The sequence below is a fragment of the Ambystoma mexicanum genome, chromosome 4p (genome assembly GCF_040938575.1).
Source record: "Ambystoma mexicanum isolate Mex_15411 chromosome 4p, UKY_AmexF1_1, whole genome shotgun sequence".
Taxonomy (NCBI): domain Eukaryota; kingdom Metazoa; phylum Chordata; class Amphibia; order Caudata; family Ambystomatidae; genus Ambystoma; species Ambystoma mexicanum.
In genome coordinates, this window is record NC_090927.1 from 1,074,664,056 (window position 1) to 1,074,685,067 (window position 21,012).

The 21,012-nt window shown below is 45.8% G+C and overlaps 1 protein-coding gene across 3 annotated transcripts in view; it reads left to right on the forward strand.

Moving 5' to 3' along the window:
• Positions 1-21,012, forward strand: part of AK9 (adenylate kinase 9) — a 1,784,103-nt gene that overhangs the window by 1,372,997 nt on the left and 390,094 nt on the right. For all 3 annotated transcript variants that reach the window (XM_069606660.1, XM_069606662.1, XM_069606661.1), the window contains one exon: positions 16,116-16,334. In XM_069606660.1, the coding sequence (XP_069462761.1) occupies positions 16,116-16,334 (219 nt within the window). The remainder of the gene's footprint in view (positions 1-16,115; positions 16,335-21,012) is intronic.

Consider the following 21,012-nt stretch of genomic DNA (forward strand, 5'->3'; position numbering starts at 1 on the left):
CGAGGTGTAATGGGGTCTTCTTGATAGAACGTTTAGGGGAAACTAGCTGAAAAAATTCTGGCGATTAGTGACCAAGGGGTATGAAGAAGATAATGAGGGAGATGCGCGCTTAGTTATCCCAGAAAAATGGATCTCTCATTTAAATAGTTGTTTCTTTACCCTGACGCTGAGCAGCACCATTAGCACCTCTGAGACCCAGCAGTGAAATTAAGGCTGAAGAAGAGATCATATTCTCACAGGTAGAAATTAGTGCACACCTGAAAACACTAAAAATGGTGAAGGCAGCAGGGCCGGATGGGTTAATTCCCCAAATACATGGGGAGGCGAGTGAATGGTGGACGCCTGGGTTTTGTCAGGTTTTTAACTCATTAGTCGATGCAAGCATATTTCTGTCTTCCTGGATAAAAAGTCTTGTAGTCCCTAGAGACCTGACTGACCCCCATTTCTACCGGCCAATTTCCCTAATTGGCGCCTCTAATAAGATCTTTGCAGGCTATCTAGTGGCTCGTCTGGAGGAAAGGATTTCAGAGAATTCAGTTCTACCGGAAACACAGGCTGGATTTCACAAAGGCTTCTCCACTATTGATCAGTGTTTTATCCTGAATTCGCGAGTGGAGAAATATACAAAAAGGAGGACAAGGTGCCTGTTTACTGCCTTTCCGGATCTGACCAAGGTGTTCAATACTATATGCTGCAGGCTGTTATGGGATAAGTTCAACAGATTTGGGGTCCCCAAATGGCTGTTGCGATTATTAAGTTTCCATACATCGGCAGTGGTTAGATGTGATAAGAATCATGGGTATTCACAAGCCTTTTTGACAAATGAGGGGTAAAACAAGGCTGCTCCCTTGCTTTACTCATATTTTAGTTATTCTTATGTGACTTTAACCCTCACAATGCCACAGAAAGCTTGATTTTTAGCACCCTTTTATACGCTGATGATACAGTCCTTATGGATTTGACAGCCAGGGGATTATAGCGGCCTTAAGAGTGAGCAAGCACTTATTTTCAGGCAGATGGTTTTAAGTTGAATTTGTGAAAAACAAAAATCCTGGTATTTGGTAGTCGAAAGAAGAAGTTTAAATGGGCTCTTGACAACTCGACAATAGAAATTGTAAACAAATTAAGGTATTTGGGGCTGCTTTTTACAAATAGTGGTACATGTCACAGCCATGTAAACGCAATTCTACCATCAATATGGTGGGAAACAGCTAGACAAATGCCTCCAGGTAATGAAATCAAAAATTAATATTGCAGTCCTTTATGGAGCAGATGTCTGGGATGCGTCAACAGGAGGTCGCCTGGAATAATGACAAAATCCAGGTTTACGCAGGCTTTTGAGCCTGCCATACAGCGCCCCTTGGGACGCAATGCGACATGAACTGGGGCTTGTCAACAACACCCTATTGGCTGAGCAGTTGTTTTTGGGGTTCTTTTTGAAGCTTCAATTAATTACCCCTGCAAATTCAAACCTTGTTGCTGCATTGCTGGACGCATATCATCAGTCAAGTAAAGATCACAACAGCTGGTACGACAGAGGGATTTGTTTAATGAAATGCTGGAAGCTGGTAGATGTGACAGTTCAGGGTGCACTTACAAACTCGCAGCGCAAGATATATCTTAAAAAAAGAGCGGTTGAGTTGGAATTGGCTGAATTTCATGGCATTGTAGAGGAGCAGCTGCATCCCTCTGCACGAAATCCCACCCCCCTACCTCCTATATGGTGGAAGTCTGATACTGTGCCATGTTTGACACCAGCAGAGGTGCCAATACTGCAGTGAATATTTTCGAAAAGGTGTTCACTGAGAAAACTCTATCGAATGTATCCCCAAAGAGATGACAATCTAAGGGAGGAACTCCCTGAAGGGATACGAAAAGGAGGAAAAGAGAGAAGCTAGTGACATCACAAGAGACGAGCATGACACCCTGAGAATGCTGGCTGAAGAGAATGCATACACCTTACAGAACCTGATGACGAAGTAAAAGTAAAATTTTGTATGCGGAGAGAAGATTGCATGTGTGGAGAGTGCTACAGAAAATCAACCGTTCAATAATTGTACAGACGCTGAAATGCAAGTAGACCAAGTCATCATAGAAGCTGGCAATATGTAGTGAATAGACTGCAGGCGAAGCCGACATTGTATAGATGCTGGACATCAGTGTCATTCATTTTAGTAAAAAAACAAGGGGGGTTCCTGGGAGTCTCTCTGCCGAACATTAGTCCCGGTTACGAGAGTCTTACTCAGATTCTTTAGCTCAATATCTTTCAAAGAGGAGAAATATTCCAAATATATCAGTCTTTATCCTGCCCTGGGGCAGTCCAGCACCGAAATGCTAGGCAATTCTCCTCTGAACAAGAGTACCAACAGAAACCCCAGACACGTGTTTCGGTCTGATTGGACCTCATCAGTAGGGTAGAGCTGTGCCTCTCTAAGATTAGTGAACAAGGGGTCCACGTCTGGATACCCCTAGTAACTTAGGGTGGCCATCATTCAGGCATGGATGGCCACCCATGGCCTGTGCTTGAATGATGATAAAACAGAACTACTGTTAATTGGCTCTACAGCCAACCTAAACAAATTGGGACATAACTATTATGTCTTCAATATTGACGGGAACAACATCCCAGTAGCCAAAGCAGTAAAAAAGCTTGGATTCTATTTAGATGTCACCACTAACCTTCGCTTGTAGATAGGCGAACGTCGATTTGTGCGAGCTCCAGCTCTTTCTCCAGAACTTAGAAACAAACTGGCTGCCTCGGTCTGATATCAGAATCGATGGGAATCCGTGTTGGCAAACAACTTGCTCCAGAAACACCCTTGCCATGGTGGACACAGTCGGCAGGCCTTTCAGTGGGATGAAGTGGGCCATCTTTGAGAACAGGTCTACCACTACTAGAATGCTGTTGTAGCCCTTGTGGGGAGGCAGGTCCGTGATAAAGTCGAGCGACAGCTTGTGCCAGGGTGTATGAGGTATAGCCAGGGGACGAAGTAGACCCCCAGGTCTTTGTTTTTGGGATTTGTTCTGTGCACAGATCCTGCAAGTTAACACATATTGGGTCACATCACTCCGCCAGGTTGGCCACCAGTAGTTCCTCTTGATTTTGTCCATCATCTTGGCGATTCCCGGATGTCCCTCTATTAGTGAGTCATGGTAGTTGCCGATGACTTGATGTTGCAGCCTTTTGCTTGGGATGTAGAGACGTCCCTGGTAATAAGGTAGCCCTTCCGTGATCGTATTATTTTGTCCTTTCGTCACCCAGGCTTGTTGGGCTTATTGGGCTTCCTGGTTCATAAGACGTTGAACTTCGGCTTGCAGGTCATCCAGAGTTGAAGCAGTGACAAGCGCACCCAGAATCCTTTCTTCCGGGATGATAGCTACTGGGGCTAGTATTGCATATGCATCTTCACCCTCACCCATGCGGGACAGCGCGTCTGCTTTTCCATTGCGCACTCCTGGCCGGTACGTGATCACATAGTCGTATTCCACTAAAAAGAGGGCCCAGCATAGCTGACGAGAAGATTGTGCTTTGGCTGATTTCAAGTATTGCAGATTGCGATGGTCTGTAATCACCATGACGTGTCCTTGGCCCCTAGGAGATGGTGTCTCCATGACTTGAACGCCGCTTTGATGGCCAGGAGTTCCTTGTCAGTGATTGCATAGTTTAGTTCTGGTGCTGAGAACTTGCGTGACCAGAATGCTAGCGGGTTTAACTGGCCTTATCTGGGTTTCTCTGGGAGAGGATTGCTCCCATGGCGACGCTGGAGGCGTCAGTTTCTACCACATAAGGGAGATCAGGCCGAGGATGTTGCAGGACCGGGGCTGTGGTAAACTTCCGCTTCAGCTCCTGGAAAGCCTCTTCTGCTTATGTGGACCAACTAAAGCGTTTGTTCTTCCAAAGGAGCAAAGTCATTGGATGGACTATCTGGGAGAATCCTGGAATAAACCGGCGGTATAAGTTCGTGAAACCGAGGACGCTCTGAACACCTTTCACAGATGTTGGTGACGGCAAGTTTAGAATGGCGTCCACTTTGCGGGTGTCCATTTGAATGCCACGCGGGGTGAGGATGAAACCCAAAAACTCGACTTCGGTAACGTGGAAGGAGCATTTTTTTAGCTTGGCGTACAGATGGTGCTGCCAGAGTTTTTGGAGGACTGCTCGGACGTGGGCGACATGATCCTACCTTGAAGTTGAGTAGATCAGGTTATTGTCGATGTATACTAAAGCGTAGACATTGAGCAACTCCCGGAGCACATCGTTCATAAAGAACTGAAACACTGCCGGGGCTTTGCATAGCCCAAACGGCATGACCTGCCACTCATACAGACCATACTTTGTACGGAAGGCAGTCTTCCATTCATCTTCCTCTTTAACCCTTACCAGGTGACAGGCCCCTCTAAGGTCTAGTTTGGTGTAGATCTGGCATCCTTGACTTGGTCTAAGAGTTCTGGGATGAGTGGCAAGGGGTATCGGTTCTTTATCGTGATCTGGTTTAGGGACCTGTAATCTATGCAGGTCCTCAGGTTTCCGTCCTTTTTGGGGATCAAAAAAAGGGGCGAGGCTGTGGGCAACTTGGACGGGCGGATGAAGCCATTTGCCAGATACTCGTCCAGGTAGGTCTTTAGGTGGTTGTTTTCTTGTTCCGTTAGTGCATAACGGATGGCTGCGAGGTGGCTGCGAGGAATCCGGGCCCCAGGTATAAGGTCGATTTGGCAGACGTAGTGCCGGTGTGGAGGAAGCGTGTTTGCTTGTTCCTTCTGGAAGACATCTTGATAGTCTAGATATTCTGGTGGCAGTGGCCCTATCATATCAATAGATCAAAAATTATGTTCTCCCGGTGACCATCCTGGCAAAGAAGGGTCACTTCTTCCATGCAGCTTGTTACAGGACCCGAGGATAATTGGGTGACGTCGACTGCTGTGACATTTTCTTTTGCTAATTTCTTCCCGAGGGCTAGACCCATCCTTTCTGCCAAGTCTTGATCCAGGTAATTGCCAATTGCGCCCCTGTCCATGTACGCTTCCAAAGTGTGCATTTTGGACAGCTGGTCATGACTTATCAGGATGACTGGTACGACTAGGTGCGAGGTCTGAGGTAATTCCTTCTCCTTGCTCGACAAGCGGACCCCTACGCTTGCTGGGCATTGGAGTTTCCCGAATTGGGTTCTATATCTTTGTCTGTGGCCCTCACTGTCTTTCTGGGTGGTTTCACGGGGCACTCACGGAGAAAAGGGCCTGGCTTGCCGGAGTATAGGCATAGCTGCTGTTGCCTTCTCTTTTCTCGTTCAACTTTGGTAAGAGGGCTCTGCAAGCCTTCAATTGGCATTGGTTCAGGATGGGTCTCGGGTTGCCGAGGTTGAACTTCTTTGGGTCGCACATACACTGTTCGTCCTTCTGACCGGGCTCGATCGTTCTTCCGGTCCTGTAGCTTGCGGTCTAGTTGCACTGCCAAGTCAATGTATTCCGCACACCCTTCGGGGGTGTTCACTACCTGAGCCAACACGTCCTTCAACTCTCCTCACAAGCCCCGGTAGAAGAGCGTGGTTCTTTTTTCTTCTGGCCAATTAGTTTCAGCCACTAGCCTGTTAAAGGTGGCGATGTACGTTAATAGATCCTGTTTACCTTGTCGGAGGGACAGCAGCTCGTTATCCAAGGCTTGACCTCTGGTGTGCCAGGCGATTAGCTTCTCAAGCTCATGTTGGAAACCCCTGAAATCATGAAGCAATGGATCATCACGGTTGACCAAGGGAATCGACCAATCTGCAACACTGCCTCCCAGATAAGAGAGCACAAACGCAACACTTGACTGGTCGTTTCGGAAGGCCCCTGGTCTGCACAAGAAGTGCAAACAGCACTCATTCATGAATATTGCATATTTGTTGGTATCACCTGTAAAGCGTTCAGGTGGGGCTAGGTATACAGCTCCAGGGAGGACAAACTGCACAGGCGTGGACTGCGGAGGTGCAGTAGACAGAGCGGATCCAGGCAGCGGGGCTTGTCCTGCCTGCGTTTGTAGTAACTGCCGGGCTAGTTCTTCCGTGCGATCGCGGTTTACAATGAGTTCTCTTCTCAGGGCATTGGCTTCCTGTCGAGCGGCGTGCACCTCGGCATGCAACTTCCCCAGTAACTGGGCTAATTGGTCGGTGGAGTCTGAAGCTTCCATGACGCCCAGGCAGAGGTTTGGGAGAGGCTTCGCGTTCTGTTACGCTCACCTTGTCTCTGCGGGGACGTCAGGCGCTGATGCGTGGAGTGTCTGCTTCCCTGGTTAGAGGCGCTGTCCGTCTTTTGTTCCCTGGACTGGCATTGGGTCAGCTCTCTTGTGTATTTGGTTGGTGGGCTCTCCTTCCTGCTTAGTCTCAGCAGGAGCGCAATGTCCTGTAGGATCCAGTTACTTCACTGACCCTTGAAGTCAAGTGGCAACCTGGTACTGTTGTGGTCACAATTCGTGTTGCTTGTGTTGCTCTGCTTGTTATTGTCTGTGTAATCCGTTGTATTGTATGTTGTCCGTGTCCAGTTATCTGTGTTGTCCTTTGCTGCATGCCGCAGTCCGTGCTCGTTTCACTGTTGGGACTTGTGTCGCTTTTGTGGCACTAAGCCCTCCTCGGTGTGCATTGGTTTGGTGCAACGCATGTGAGCGGCTGAGCCAGTGGGGTCAGGGTGGCCTGCCTTGTGTCTAGGGGGGCAGAGCGAGCTCAGGTGCGGTTTGCGTTATCTAACCTGTTCTTTCTTTCTATTTTCTAGGTACCTGTGAGCCGGCGTGATGAATGAATCCGGTTGATGGCGATGGAAGCAGTGAGTAATGCGCGGTGGTGACAGGGCGCGATGAATGAGCTCAGCAGTTAACCTTGTTTTCCTTCTCTTGCTTCTGCAGGTGCCAATGACCGATGAAAGCTGGAGTCCTCGACGAACAACCGGGTCGTTGCTGGAGGCACAGGTAAGTCAGAGCAGGTGCGTATGCGAGGCCCGATGGTTTCCGGCTTTTCTTTGCTGAATAACGCAAAGCATGCCTTAGAGCTTGGGTGGGGCTTATATAGCCAACCACGCCCTGCCACTCCCATTGTGCAATTAATTCCAGAAGCTCTCTGCCACACCCATGATTGCAGACTAATGCACAAGCTAATGGCTCAGAGCCATGCCCTTAACTGCAATTAGCACAGAAATCAATCATTCAGTGGCAGACCGACTTATACCTGTGTTTTCCTTGAGGTTAGCTCCATGAGCCTGGTGCTAGGTGCGCCAGGTCTGGGTCCAGGTGGCCCTCCTTTGAGGCTTGATCCAGTCAGGGCCCTTAATGCGCCCCAATGTTCTGCTGGGCTGGGGCGATCTGGTCTGCTCACTGTGACAGGTGGCCAGGGTAAGGCCACCGCTCTTGGATCCCGACCCTGGGGGTGGAGAAGTGAGGGAGGATCTTCTGGGTGGAGGGTCCTTGGGGAATGGTAGTGGGCAGTGGGGTGACAACCAACCAAACCTTCCCCTGACCTTTATGGGCTATTGTAAGCCAGCTCCCCTCATTTCCCCTCATGTGACACTTGACAGTACTCAGACGAGGAAGAGGCAACTAAGAGTTCTGAACATTATGCAATTTCACCATTTTAGTACTGGCATGAGGAAGATGCCTGTAAAGTGTTGTGAAGGTCAGGCATGTCCTCTTAATCATAGTTGGGCAAGCTCAATTGAGAAAGCACACCTGTAACCTGTTAAAGAGTTGCAGATGTGTAAAGTGAGAGGCAGAGAACACCACAAAGAGCAACAGAGAGGCCTTTGTGGGGGGAGACCAGCAGGGGACCTTGTGTGAGAGGAGGCAAGCCATTAGGGGGAACTGCTGTGAGTCGGTGTGCCATTTGCAAAAGGCTGAGATGCTGGGCACTGCCGAAAGAGGTGGTCTCAGGAAGCGTGACGTGGGAGCGTGGGCTCCTTGGGACAGACTGAAGGCATAGAAGGGAGCCATGTGGAGAGGCTTACCCTATCCATTTAAACAAAAGTGCTTGTTTGCCTGTGTTGGTGAGCAGACACAGGTGTGTCTGAGGGACAGAAGTTGGACCCCTAACATCAGTATCAGAGGTTTGTTTGCTCCGTGTTGCTGTGAAAGTTATCGATGGGACTGGTGAGTTTCTGAGAGATGAGAAACCCAGTATTACTTGGTACGTGAGTGCATTAGCAGGAACATTTCCATTGTTGAAGTTTGAGAAGGAATACTTTGTATCGGAGTGGTTGCGTGTCTCAGAGAGAACATTTCCCAAAGTCTCTGGTTGTTCGAAACGTAAACTTAAGCAAAAAAGATTTCTTATTGAATACCAAACTGAATAGAACCTTAAAATGAAGCAAAACAAATGCATATTGAATACCGAACTAAATGGAAACTTAAAAATTAAACGGCATGAATGCATATTGAACGCTGAATTAAACGAAACCCTGAAGTTAAGCATATTAACGCAGAATGGAATACAACTTTGAGGCAAGCAAATAAAGAGAACAGCCAATGTGCCCATGTGAAAATAAATTCTAGAAAAGGTCGCAAGTGTGACCGAGAGTCATAAGAAGGTGAGGTGCAAACAAAATACCATCAAAGTGAATTTCTATGAGTGAATGCAGTGCGGCAAGGCCAAAGACTGGCAGGAGGTGTGTGGCACATGATGGTAGAGCCACAAGGCTGACAAGGAAAAGCCAGATGAGTGTAAATCTACACATAAAAGCCAAGAGGCCGATAAAGACAAACTGAGTGAAGGTGACTTGGTGCACAGGGGCCAGTACCAAAGAACCTGTGTGGACTAAAGAGCCCAGGAATCCTGGCTGCGCGACCTGCAATGGGTGGACCGTTCGGTCTGACAACTGTGCCTAAGCCAGTGAGCCCTGAATGCTGAAAACCAAGGACATTGTGGTAGTGAAGTTAAAGTCTTGGGGAAGGGAACCCAGAGACTTGAGGAAGTACACTTTTCTTGAGAACGGAGCCTCAAGACCTTTTTGTGTTTGAACTATGTTGCCTGGATCTTGGGGATGGGAACCTCAAGAATTGTTTGGAACTGCATCACCTTGAACTTGAGAAAGGTAATCTTGAGTCTTTTGAGTTGAAAGGGAGCTGCCAGCTGGAAGAAGCTCAGAACTTTGAGTTTAACACTATTTCTTTTATTATTGACATCCCTACACATTCTTTAGCTTTAGTTGTGAGGGCAAGTATAGGTTTTGGACACAGACTTTTAAGTTGAACTCTTTGACTCAGACTTTCCTTAGTTTCATTCAGGTAGGGGAATCCCAGCTTAGCATAGGGCAAGTTAGGCCTTCTAACATCCTGACATTTGATTTACTATTTTATTTTGAACTTTAAGTCTGTTGATTGTGTCTTGCTTCATGATGCCTTCACACAACACTGTTGTGGTTGATACTCAAAAGTGCTTACAGGCTGGTTTAACATTTTGGCTTCTGGTTGCTAATACAGTCGGGGCATGTATTACAGGAAATGTCCAGCACCAAGAGGTGTAACATAGTGGAAATGTCTACACCCAACCGGAATCGGCTACTGTTTTAACCATTAGTGCCCATAGAAGTAGGCGACTCCAGGAGAAAAAGAAAATACTCCTTCAATGAGGCAATAATGATAGAGGGGCAAGCTGAACTAGGAGATCATAACCACAGACTGGATGGGGGTGCGGAGATGCAGATTGGCAGCTTGGATCATATGGTCCCATCGTCGCCCATGCACTTTCAGTACAGTGGGGAAAAAGAAGATACACTTATGAAGCCCCCTTCACAGTTATCCATCAAACCAGCGGGTATAAATAATGAGCAATTGGATAATATCGAACCCATATGGTATGCGGTTAAAGACAGAATAATTGCAGATTTTCACAAATGCAGAAATGTTCATGACTTCGGCATATGGCTTGATTTTTTAGATAAATCTGCACAATGTGTACTATCTGTCAAAACAGATAGTTAATGTCAAATCTAACCTGTATCTGAATGAGGACATGGATAATAAGAGTTGCCAAACTTAGCAGCTGGTGTGTGGTGATCTGGCATGCATACTAAATATTCAGTTTCAGACAGTGGACCCAGTTAAGCATGGTACAGGCGCAGAGGACAGCACGTCAGACTTAGCTTAATGCAATGAATATGGTTAAACCTCTCAAAGTTCCTAATGCTAAGCAGAAGCACCGCCTCTCTATGGCTCCAGCCATGATTGCTGTTGCTGAAGAGCAAGCTAAATCACTTACAGCTGGACCTCCCAATATAGCTGAGATCCCAAGACTGATACTGTCACTGGGTGTCCAATGTGATGACAGTAAAACTAAACCTAGGACCCTTACAAGTCTACCAATTGATGAAATGCAGCTGCCCCCCCATATCCGATAAGTCTCTGAGAGAAGCTGTTTTTGATCAAAGAAATTATTATTTCTAATGTTACGACACCAGTAGGGTTTGAACCCAAGGAAGCCCTCAGGAACAAGGTTATGGCATGAATTAGACAAAGGACTGGTCCTGGAATTATTAGAACTTTGAATGTCAAGGTCCTGCAGAGAACTAAGATCGATCACTGGTGCTCCCATGCGAATAGGCACTGCATATTGGTTGGCTGTGGTCGTAGCAACCTTCAACTGTTCTTAGCTGATTGTAATAACTTCATTAATGTGTAAATGCCATTTTATGATGTCTCATATTAATAAGTTCTAAACTATAGAGAGTAGTCTTCTTACTTCCACTTGTCCTGTTTCCCATTTACACTATGTTGCTTATGGTCCTGTTTCCCGTTTGCACTATGTTGCTTATGGACGGTTGCATTTTTATCTGGTTTTTGGTAGACATTGATAGTTAGTGAATGGCTTTTGTACTTTATCTGTTGTATGTCTTTTTTGTCATTGTTATGCTGGTTCTGAATTATTGTTTGTATTGCTGTAAGTGTTTATTGGCCACAGGCCGCTACAGTGCTATATAAATAAATAAACCTAAACATTAGTCTATAGTCCACTTTCTTCCATACGTGCCGCCTGCCATCCCCCATGAATTCTGCTGTTAGCCAGGTGTCCCTTTGGGCGGATGCAAGGATTGATGGGTGTTGCTGGCAGGCTGAGTCAGCCGGGCTAGCCACACCCACACTGTAAAGCCTACCATCCAACCTACATTTCTTAAAGGGAAATGTACTGTTGTGCAGTGCAAAAGTGTTCCAGTCCCGTCCCCAACCGGTTGGACCCATAAGTATGGAGGAAAGGGGACTATGGACGAAGAGTACACAAGTTACTACAGTGAGTAACTTATTCTTTCCCTGCCTTCCTTAATTGTTAGGCATTGCTAGGGGGGAATCTTTCAAAGATAAGGAAACAGCAATTTTTGGAACAGGTTACACACCTTGTTAGGAAAGATTTTCTTTTTGCTGTTTTCTTGCCTGTAGACTTCTATGGGACACCCTTTCTTTTTGCTATTGTTGGCTGCTGACCTGACTTTTTGGAGGTAAGTAAAGCTTTTAGCTTTACTTCCGTGGCCATTTTGCTCATTCTTATGGGAAAACTGATAAGTCCTTAAGAGTATTACTGCTGGGAGACTAGGGGCCGCATTACGTGTTTGGTGGTATTTGGCAGTAAATCTACCAAACTCAATTACTGTTACTACCCCTTGGTCCTGCAGATTTATCTCATGATTACAAGTGGTGGTAGTTTGTTGTAAATCCGCATTTTTTTAGTCCATAGGGCTCCAATCAGATTTTGGTGGAATTACTGCGAGTAGTACATTCTGCCGCAGTAATTCCGCAGATTCTTTGGGGAACAGGGATGGATTTACCTCCAGCAAGCTGGAGGTAAATCTTTCACTTTTCCTCCAAACTCTGAATTCGGTGGTGCTTTAAACATGGCTGTAATTACATTACAGCCAAGAAAAGTGTCACTAACAGAATCATAAACACTATTTTACTGCACCACTGAACTCGTAATGAGGCCCATTAGGTCTCCTTTGGTGGATTTCTTGTATTTTTAAAGTTGCACACATCACCTTAATGTGAAGTGTGGCTAGGATACTTTGTATCCTTAACATTTCCTTTTGTAACTTTCTGCTTACAATTGCAATTTACCCAGGATGGACTGGTTCCAGTGGATATCTTTCGACTGTGTTTTTGACTTTTTTCAAGTGAACTTTTACATTTTACAGCATATTGCCATAAAGAGTTTCGCTCTAAAATGTCGGTGCCACAAGACTTTTGCCTATCGTTTCGCCATGTTGTACTTTGGGCATCTTCCTACCCTCTCAAGCAAAGCCTCTGGTTTTCCATGCAAAGTGGTGGTCTGTGTGCGTGGCCAGATGTGGGGGCTGGGACTGAGAATGTTTGGCCAGTAGCAGTCTGTTTGAATGGTGCATATCCTTACCATTGCTAGACCTAGCAGCGACTCCAAATCCTGGACAAAGGAGGACTCCTGTAGCCATTCAACAGATCATTGTTGGAGCCAAGGCCCCTATGAAGAAGGGTGGCCTTCTGAAGACCTGAGGACAACCGTTAAAGCTGACTAGCATTGCCTCTAGCCAAGCCCCAGTGAAGCCCTACTCCTCTGTCCTGATCTCAAGAAGACCCTTGTCAGGGTTTCAACTCCTGGACTGGTGGGAACAACCTGCCCCAAACCCTGTTCGAAGATATATGCCTTCTGAGCCTTTAGAAGTGCCCATAGAGCACCCGGTGGACTGACCAGCTCTCTCTGGGCTTCCGCGCTGCAGCCTTTGAACAGGTAGGATCTTCAACTTGTACACAATACGTCTCCTGTAGTTTCAGCACCCTACACCAAAGAGAAAGTGTACAGGACCGGCTCCTTTGTTCGTCCTACGAAGATCGCATGTACCTGCCTGATCGTAGTGACTCATCTAAACCTGTCTTCCTTGTGTCCTGGTGGTCTCCTTAGGTTGCCTGTACCATGGAGGTCTGCATCTCTGCATGCCAAAGGTGTCCAGCTGTCCAGTCTTCAGAACTGTGTACTAACTAGACCCAATTCCACTGCCAAAAGTGACCTTTGCACCTGGGCCCCTGCACCTCCGTCAACAGGACACATTGCAGAAGAGGTCCCAGTAGATCTATGAATCCCTGAAGTGGTACCTGGAACAACTGTAGTAAAACGGGTATGCCTATTCTGACTATCACACCCCTGCCCACACGGCTGCCCAGAGGGTTACCTGGGCGTAAAGTACTCCCCCCTATCCCTCCCTGGACTGAGTAAGAATGGTGGTGGTCTAGTCAAGGATCTCTCTTGCACCTTTTCTTTGAGTGGTGGGACTAGGAGAGAAACCTTTCTGAACTTTTCTGAACTTTGGAACTTACCTGCAGCCTGTGCTCTTAGGGGTAGCCATTGATTCAATCCAATAGTAAACCCACCTAAATAGTGTGTTTTATTGAACTAGTGTCCTTTGAGCACTAGTCCCTATTCTCTACCAGGACTGGACTCACTAAGTGCTAGCGACCTTGTCTTCTGTCCATTTGTAAGTGTTCTACCTAAAGTACTTCTCTGTGTTTACTGGTACTGAAATTGACTGTTTTTCTAATTCCCACTTACTTTACTACTCACAGATATAGGGTGTTGCATCTGCTACAATTGCATACTGTTTCTAAAAGTAAAGTGTTGGTGTTCTGTTAGTAGAACCCCCAAAGGTGAAAGTATATATGCATTTTTTATAGTAGTTGTCCAGCACTACTTACCTATAGTTTTTAATTACTTAGAGAGTGTATTTTGAAGGTCTTATAAATAATTGTATGTTTGTGTACTTCTCTGTCCAACTGGAATCATTGGAGTGCTCCGTTTGTATCTCATACCCCTATGCACTCTCATACCCCTCCCTACTCTAAGCCTTACTGCTCTGCTACACTACATTGACTGGGTTTGACTAAAGTGGATTTCCTGTTCACCCTGATAGATTTGCCTCTCAGAATCCACCCCCATGGTTGATTCTGAAAATTCATCTTAATATAGTTCATGGGTGATGTTAGTTCTGATGGATATGTGACTCCCCTACAGATAACTTATCCACCTATACTGCTTCCCTCAGTCGCCTCCGAATGTTTCCAGTCCACCTGTGTTGGGAAGTATCTGGAATACTGTTGGGATTGGGGCAAGTGGTGCCTAAATACTCTGGGCAAGGTCACTCCTGGCAGAGACCACAAGGCATGCTGTCGCACTGCTGGCGGGCATGGATGTCACTGGGTGAGTGCGATTTAAGACTTTCTCTCTGGAGCACACATCACATTCATCAGAACCAAAGTTACCTGTAAGGTATGTAACTAGTTGTTTCTCCTGATACTGGGTCTTTTACCTGCCCTAGATGTATCTCATCACATATGACCACTGTTTTCTCTGAGAGTGGACTGGACTGGTGATTGTGAGTAGCTGTAACAAATGCAAAATCTTCAGAATTATGTTTATTTTAACCAAAGAAACCCTCCCCAACCACAACAGAATCAGCTTTTTCCACTTACCCAAGTCTGAGTAACTTGAGTGAAACAGCCAGAGGTAGTTGGTGCTGTACAATTAAATTGACTTAGGGCTCATATATTTAATATATTTATGGGCCTACTCAAACAAGAGTTTGTGTAGCTGCTCCATCTTCCTTATTGGGCTGTTACGTTGAGAATGTCCATATCGTTGGCATTCCCAGACCTTTGTAGACTACTCACTTTTAGACTGTATTGCTTTCAGAGATAATGTGGTATCTGTTTGCACCATCACCACATCATCCGCTAACAGGGACACCTTTATACGTTGTTGTGCCAACGGCTAGCTGCTTTACTTCCTCATTAATGTGATTCTTTTTAAAGAAAGAGTTCTATCATGAGAGTATAAGAAGCAACAAGAGGCATCTTGGACACATCCATATATTGAGGGGGATGTTGTCAGTGTATTCAACCAGTATTCAACCCAGTTTTGATTGTGAGGCTTTCATATAATTAGCTGGGTTGACTAAAGTCCTCTAGGGGGGTACAATTAAGGTTTATAGTGATTCCATCGAAGAAAAAGCAACGACACATCTAATAAAAAGCATTGACAGACTATCTATTACATGTAAAAGTGCCATTCCATTTCAATGCTTTTTTTTTGTAACTTTAAAACGTTACATGGAGCTATCCAGTGCTGACATTTCGGCACTGGCCAGCTCCTTGTAATGTTTTAATTTTTTTTGTATATTGGGGGGGGTTTCCCCCTACCCCCAACCCTAACTTAACCCTTAATCTAACTCTAGCACAACCCTATCCCTAGCCCCAACACTAAACCTAATGTAACCCTTAATCTAACCCTAGCCCCAACCCTAACCCTAATGTAACCCTTAATCTAACCCTAGCCCCTACCCTAACCCAACCCTTAATCTAACCCTAGTCCTAACCCTAATGTAACCCTTAAACTAACACTAGCCCCAACCCTAATGTAACCCTTAATCTAACCCTAGACCCAACCCTAACCCCCAATCCTTACCGTAATGTAACCCTTAATCTAACCCTAGCCCCAACCCTAACCCCTAACCCTAATGTAACCCTTAGTCTAAACCGAACCTAGCCCCAATCCTAACCCAACCCTAACCCCTCACCCCACTAATTTCGATGGATCCATCGAATTATATACAACAAAATGGCTATTCCATGGAATGGAATTTCGTTGCATATAATTTGATGGTTTGGTATTAGATGCTTTGGTGTTCGATGGATTGACCAGATAACACAATTAAATGTACCCAAGACGTTTTCAAGGAAAGCCCATTCCATCTCATCAAATGGCTTCTCTGAGGTGAAAGCTCACAGCAGGATTGGATCTGGGGCCCTATAGACCTTGTTTACAAAGTGGTGGAAACTCCTCCAATTTCATACACATTTCTTTACAATACAAAGCGGCAGTGATTCATTCAACTTTAAGGGTCATAAAGGCATCAAGCGTGTTCACAAGGATGCATTTAAATACAATATCTTTTAAGGCATAATATAATAGTGAGCCGTGATCCCTTCTCTCGGATTACAATGGAAGGTGTCCTAACCTCTTTTGGTGAGTGGCTTGGAAGATGGAATTTATGCGGTGGACCGCCTTTTCTTGTGAGTCCTTCTGTATTAAATGCCTCACAACTGCCATACTTGTCTACATTTTTTTGTAACATAGAATGCATTTATTTATTAGGAAGAACTTCAGCGGCTAAAGATACCCTTTATTACCATCAATGGGGCAAGGAAAGCTCACATTGTTCGTTACCTCCTATATGAGAAATTGAAGCACCTTGTGGAGAACCGAGAAAGTATTTTTGAGAAGTGTTACCCAATAAGTGTACAACTTGCAGACAAGATGTTACGCCTCTCCTATAAGCATCCCAGCATTTTTGGTCGATGGGACCCTCTCAGGGTAAGTTACTAAATCATAGGTTCAAATTTTATTGATATTTTATGCAGTGCAGATTGTAATTGCATTTCTAGTCAGAACTTGCACAGGAACATAGTTTAACTAATGGGAAAATGTCCTTGTATTGTAAGCTTTGGTTTAAAGTATCGTTTTATTTAAATGGTGTCGTTAGGTGGTCTGGAACTCTACTACTGTTCTCCTGTGCTGCCACATTGTTTAACCATCTCAATGTTTTTGGGAGTTTGTTTCCAGCATACAATCTTTCTCTTGGTTATCAGGATCTTAATGTGTTTAGCGACTTTGCCTTCAAGTCCCAATATGTAGTTTCTCTTCACACTGAGCTACTAAATATCTGTAGGGACTTTTGCCCTTACGTCCAAGCATATACAGTGTTTATTTGTATACTCCTGTCTCTAGGGACCCAAACCTCAAGTTCCAAGTTGCACTGCCTCTCGTTATTTCTCTAGTAACTTTGACATTAAGTCCCATGATGCTGTTTTTCTCGGTCCACTTACTATCTAAATGTGTCTATGCCTTCAAGTCCCAGAATCTAGTGTTTCTCTGTACACTTCATTTCACAATGTCTCTAGTGACTTTGCCTGTAAGTCCCAGCATTCAAAATTTCGCAATGTACTTAGTATTCACAGCTATACGTTAGTAATTTCTAGTAGAAACGGTAGTACTTGAATTGTGTCTGTTTTATACAACAATATATTCTGCAGTATATTGTATGTATCATACTCCGTAATATTACAGAATTGTACAGTTGGTGATGAATACTGTACTTAATGGTTTCATTGTTGCAATATTTGTACAAATGTATGGTATATATTACAATGTTCTACAGTATTCACAGCTGAACTTCAGTAGAAGCTGTAGTACATGAATTGCGCTAGCAAACTTCAATCCCTTCTACCGTACATGGAGAACTGTACAATTATTATGTATAATAGTGAATATTTTCCAAACTAGAGTATTTGTGCAGTATATATTATAGTGTCTGCAGTTGTGGTAAAAATAAAAAGTTCAGCACAGTGAAAAAGCGCAAACCTATCAGCTGCAGGATTAGCCCACTGAAAGAGGAGGTTGCTTTGTTGATAACCACACTGTTCTAGGCACTAGGCTTGAGAATGCCCCAAATAATTGTGTTCCAAGCAAATAACACATAGGCCCTCATTACAAGTCAGGCACTGGACCATGGTGCTATTAGCACCATGGTCCATGCCGGATTCCGCCATGGTGGATGGCGGAATTACCGCCCCATTCCCATTTTTGCCCCATAGGGCATAATGGGGATGGGGAAGGCGCTAATTACGGCACCATAAATTACGGTGCTGTAATTAGCACCAAGGCCGCTTAGCGCCTTGGAATTTAACGCCTGCAAAAAGCAGGCGTTAAAGTGTGAATCAGGCTTTAAGGGTTAACGGCGCCGACGGCGCCGTTAAACCCTTAACGCCTGACTTGTAATGAGGGCCATAGACAATAAGGTTGATTTACAGGTAAGTATACAGGCTTCAACATTAGGCATTGTAAGCACTCCTCGGCGCATGCTTTTCACTAGAAACTAATTTGCATTTTATTAGCTTGCTTAGTAGCCGCAGAGGCTTTCAACACATTACAAACTACAAGTTCCCAGGATCATACAGTAAGAAAAGGAACAGTCTTTGATACATTCGAGGTCAGGAAGCGAAGCTCATGGGTGCCGGGGAAAGGCAGTGAATGCACAAACATTTTATAACTCGGCATGTTAGTCCAATGAAACTGGTCTACTGACAGTTTCAAAAGGCCCCATGGCGGTTTCAAATTGCCCCTTTGCACATCTTAGCCTGGGAAGAGGTTCGAATAATTCCTAAAATGCAACATTAAAAAGGTAACTTGTCAATGGTTCAAGGCTCTTGCAGTGTCATGATCGGTTGTATTATCATGGAAAACGGATGCAGATGACCGGCAGTAGATGAATAAAGATATGTTGGTCATCTCAAATGTCTCAATATTTTGGCACTATGATATGGGAATTGTGGGTTGGACTGTGATGTCACAGAGGGGGTCGAGAGTGGTGTGGAAAGGTTTGCAGGACCCAATCATTTCAGAATAATTTGTGACTTTCTATAGGGGAATGATGCATCTCTAGCAATCAGCTCCACATGAAGCAGGTCAAACTCAAAGCAATGGGAATATATGAGGTACTCGCCAGGGATGATATACGATACCTCTGGATGGCGTATGTGGGGTACCTCACTTGCTCTAGTTGTGAAGAATGACCTGGACTCCGGAACAGTCCAGGTCTCCTTTATCAGAGGAAGACCTTCCCAATGATGCACCTCACTAGCTGCTAACAGTATGAAAAGCTAGAGGAGTAAATCATTTGAAAGGACGAGGAATCCAATACCACAGGAAAACACCAGGTTGGAATAGAGAGGCACAGATCAGTAATGGTCTTAATGGATAGGATAGATGGACCCATAGTGATGCTTCACTAACCTGGGTGTAGATGTATCTGTATCTTCTAAAGTGGTTAGTGGACCTCCTTCTTGAATCTCCCTAGGAAGGTAAGGCAAGTATTAGAAAAGAGGGGTTCCACCCCTGCTCTCCCCCTCCCCTTTTCCGCTGGGCTTGGTGTATTTGCCTTGACTGATAGATTCTCTTGCCATACGAATAGGTTGGAAGTCCAGACACTTGTCCAGAAGGTATTAGCGAGGAGCAGGAAGGACACGAGAAAGGAAGGTTAATGAGGGACTAGGACCCGGACGGCACGAGGGACGCTCCAGTGTTGGGTTGGTGCACACTTGAGGGCAGCAGCAGAGCGTCCTGAATATGTCCAGTGCACGGTCAAACAATAGGGAATAAAGGAGCAATGGTAATGGGAAAGGGTTTAGGGCAGCGGAGTGAAGCAGGCTGCACGGCAAGGAGCCAGAAAGGCCGGGCAGCAAGGAGCCAGAAGGGCCGGGCAGCAAGGAGAGAGCCCAGAGGAGCAGGGCCGCTGACTGTAGAAGGCTGCAGAGGACTGTAGAGGGCTGCTAGGCTGGAAGCCCCACGGACACAGGCTGTAGGTAGAAAGCAGCGGAGCGTGATCGGCTGCAAGGCAGGAAGCCCCGAGGACAAGGGCTGTTGACAGGCTGCGCGGCAAGGAGCCAGAAGGGCCGGGCAGCAAGGAGTGAGCCCAGAGGAGCAGGGCCGATGACTGTAGAAGGCTGCAGAGGACTGAAGTAGGCTGCAAGGCTGGAAGCCCAGCGGACGAAGGCTGGAGGTAGAAGGCAGCGGAGCATGATCGGCTGCAATGCAGAGAGCCCGGCAGGGCACTGGAATCAAAAGCAGGAGTAAGGAGGAACAGCATACAAAGATTCGAAGCAAAAAGGTGCTGGAAGGACTCTTAATGCAAGAGACTGAGCCCCTGCAGGCAGCAGCTTTTATACCGCCCTGCCCAGCACAAAGGCAGGCTAATTGGCCGCACCTGGATCAGCACACCTGAATACAATTTGCCTCCTCCCTCTCTGTTCCTGAGCTGGTGAAAGCAGCGCTGTTCCCTAGGGCTTCTGGGGATTGTAGTTCCGATGATGACGAATAGGAATGGCCAGGAATAGATAGTTATAGCCAAGTGCATTATGGTAAGTGTAGTTTGTTGAGTAAAATAAAAAAGCACCAAAGTCTCGCAAATGGGAAATAAGGTCCAAAAAATGAATAGGGGTTGATCCAAGAGTTTTCTGTAGATAAATGAATAACAATTAGTTCATAATGATCGCCAATGTATGCGCCCATGGCGCAGGCATGACACTGCATGGGTAGTGTGACGACTCTGCACAATTTGTCCCTTCTTCCCAGCTGGGAACCACCCACTTTGAGGCTCAGGGGTGAGCCCGCTAAGCAAGACCTTCCCTAAGGGTCTGGGAAAGGTGGATCTCACTTGGAGTGTGACTTCCCTTTCGAGGTCAAGGACTCCCATTCCCATAAGGAACTCCCTAAGAAGAATACACTGTCTGTATATTTGGGACTAGAAAAGACTGATGTTACTTCTGTAATACATGCAACAAATAGTGGCATTGTTTATATGTCTTTGGCTTTAGATAATGCTGTATTCTACTTGAAATCAACTACCAAAGAGGAACAACACGCCCCTTTGAAAGACGTTGGTGAAAATAAAGAGACAAGGAACCTTGAGCGGAGGAGAGAGAATTATACTTGGAGGCAAGCATATGTTGTGCAGACGTCCTAGAGGGTCAAAGCTGCGCTACACAGCCAGATGTAGCGTGCAGACGGAGCGAAAAACCAGGGACGCTGGAAGGCTGGCACAGAGAAAGGCGATACAGCCGAGAAGAAGGAGCCAGGCACTGAAGGACCATTTTATCTGATGGCATGACCACGCTGCAGCCGTGGTGGGTCAGTACTTGCGAACCTACGCAGAGACCAAGATAGAACCTAGGAAAGAATCCTCTGCTTGCAAAGCGAGAATCGCAGAGCCTTTCGAGACTAACGGAATCCAAAAAGGACAGCGCAGAAGACAGGGGTGAGTGGCACCATCCCTGCTGTGGCACAAACCTGCTGGACCACACCTGAAGGCAGAGTAGGTACTGGAGTTGCCCAGGGCAGAGGCAGGTGAGCGGATTCTAAGAAAGAGAAATAATCTAACACAGAGAGTTACGGGAGCCTTACAAACCCAAGAATCAAAAATTGGTTTGAAACACTG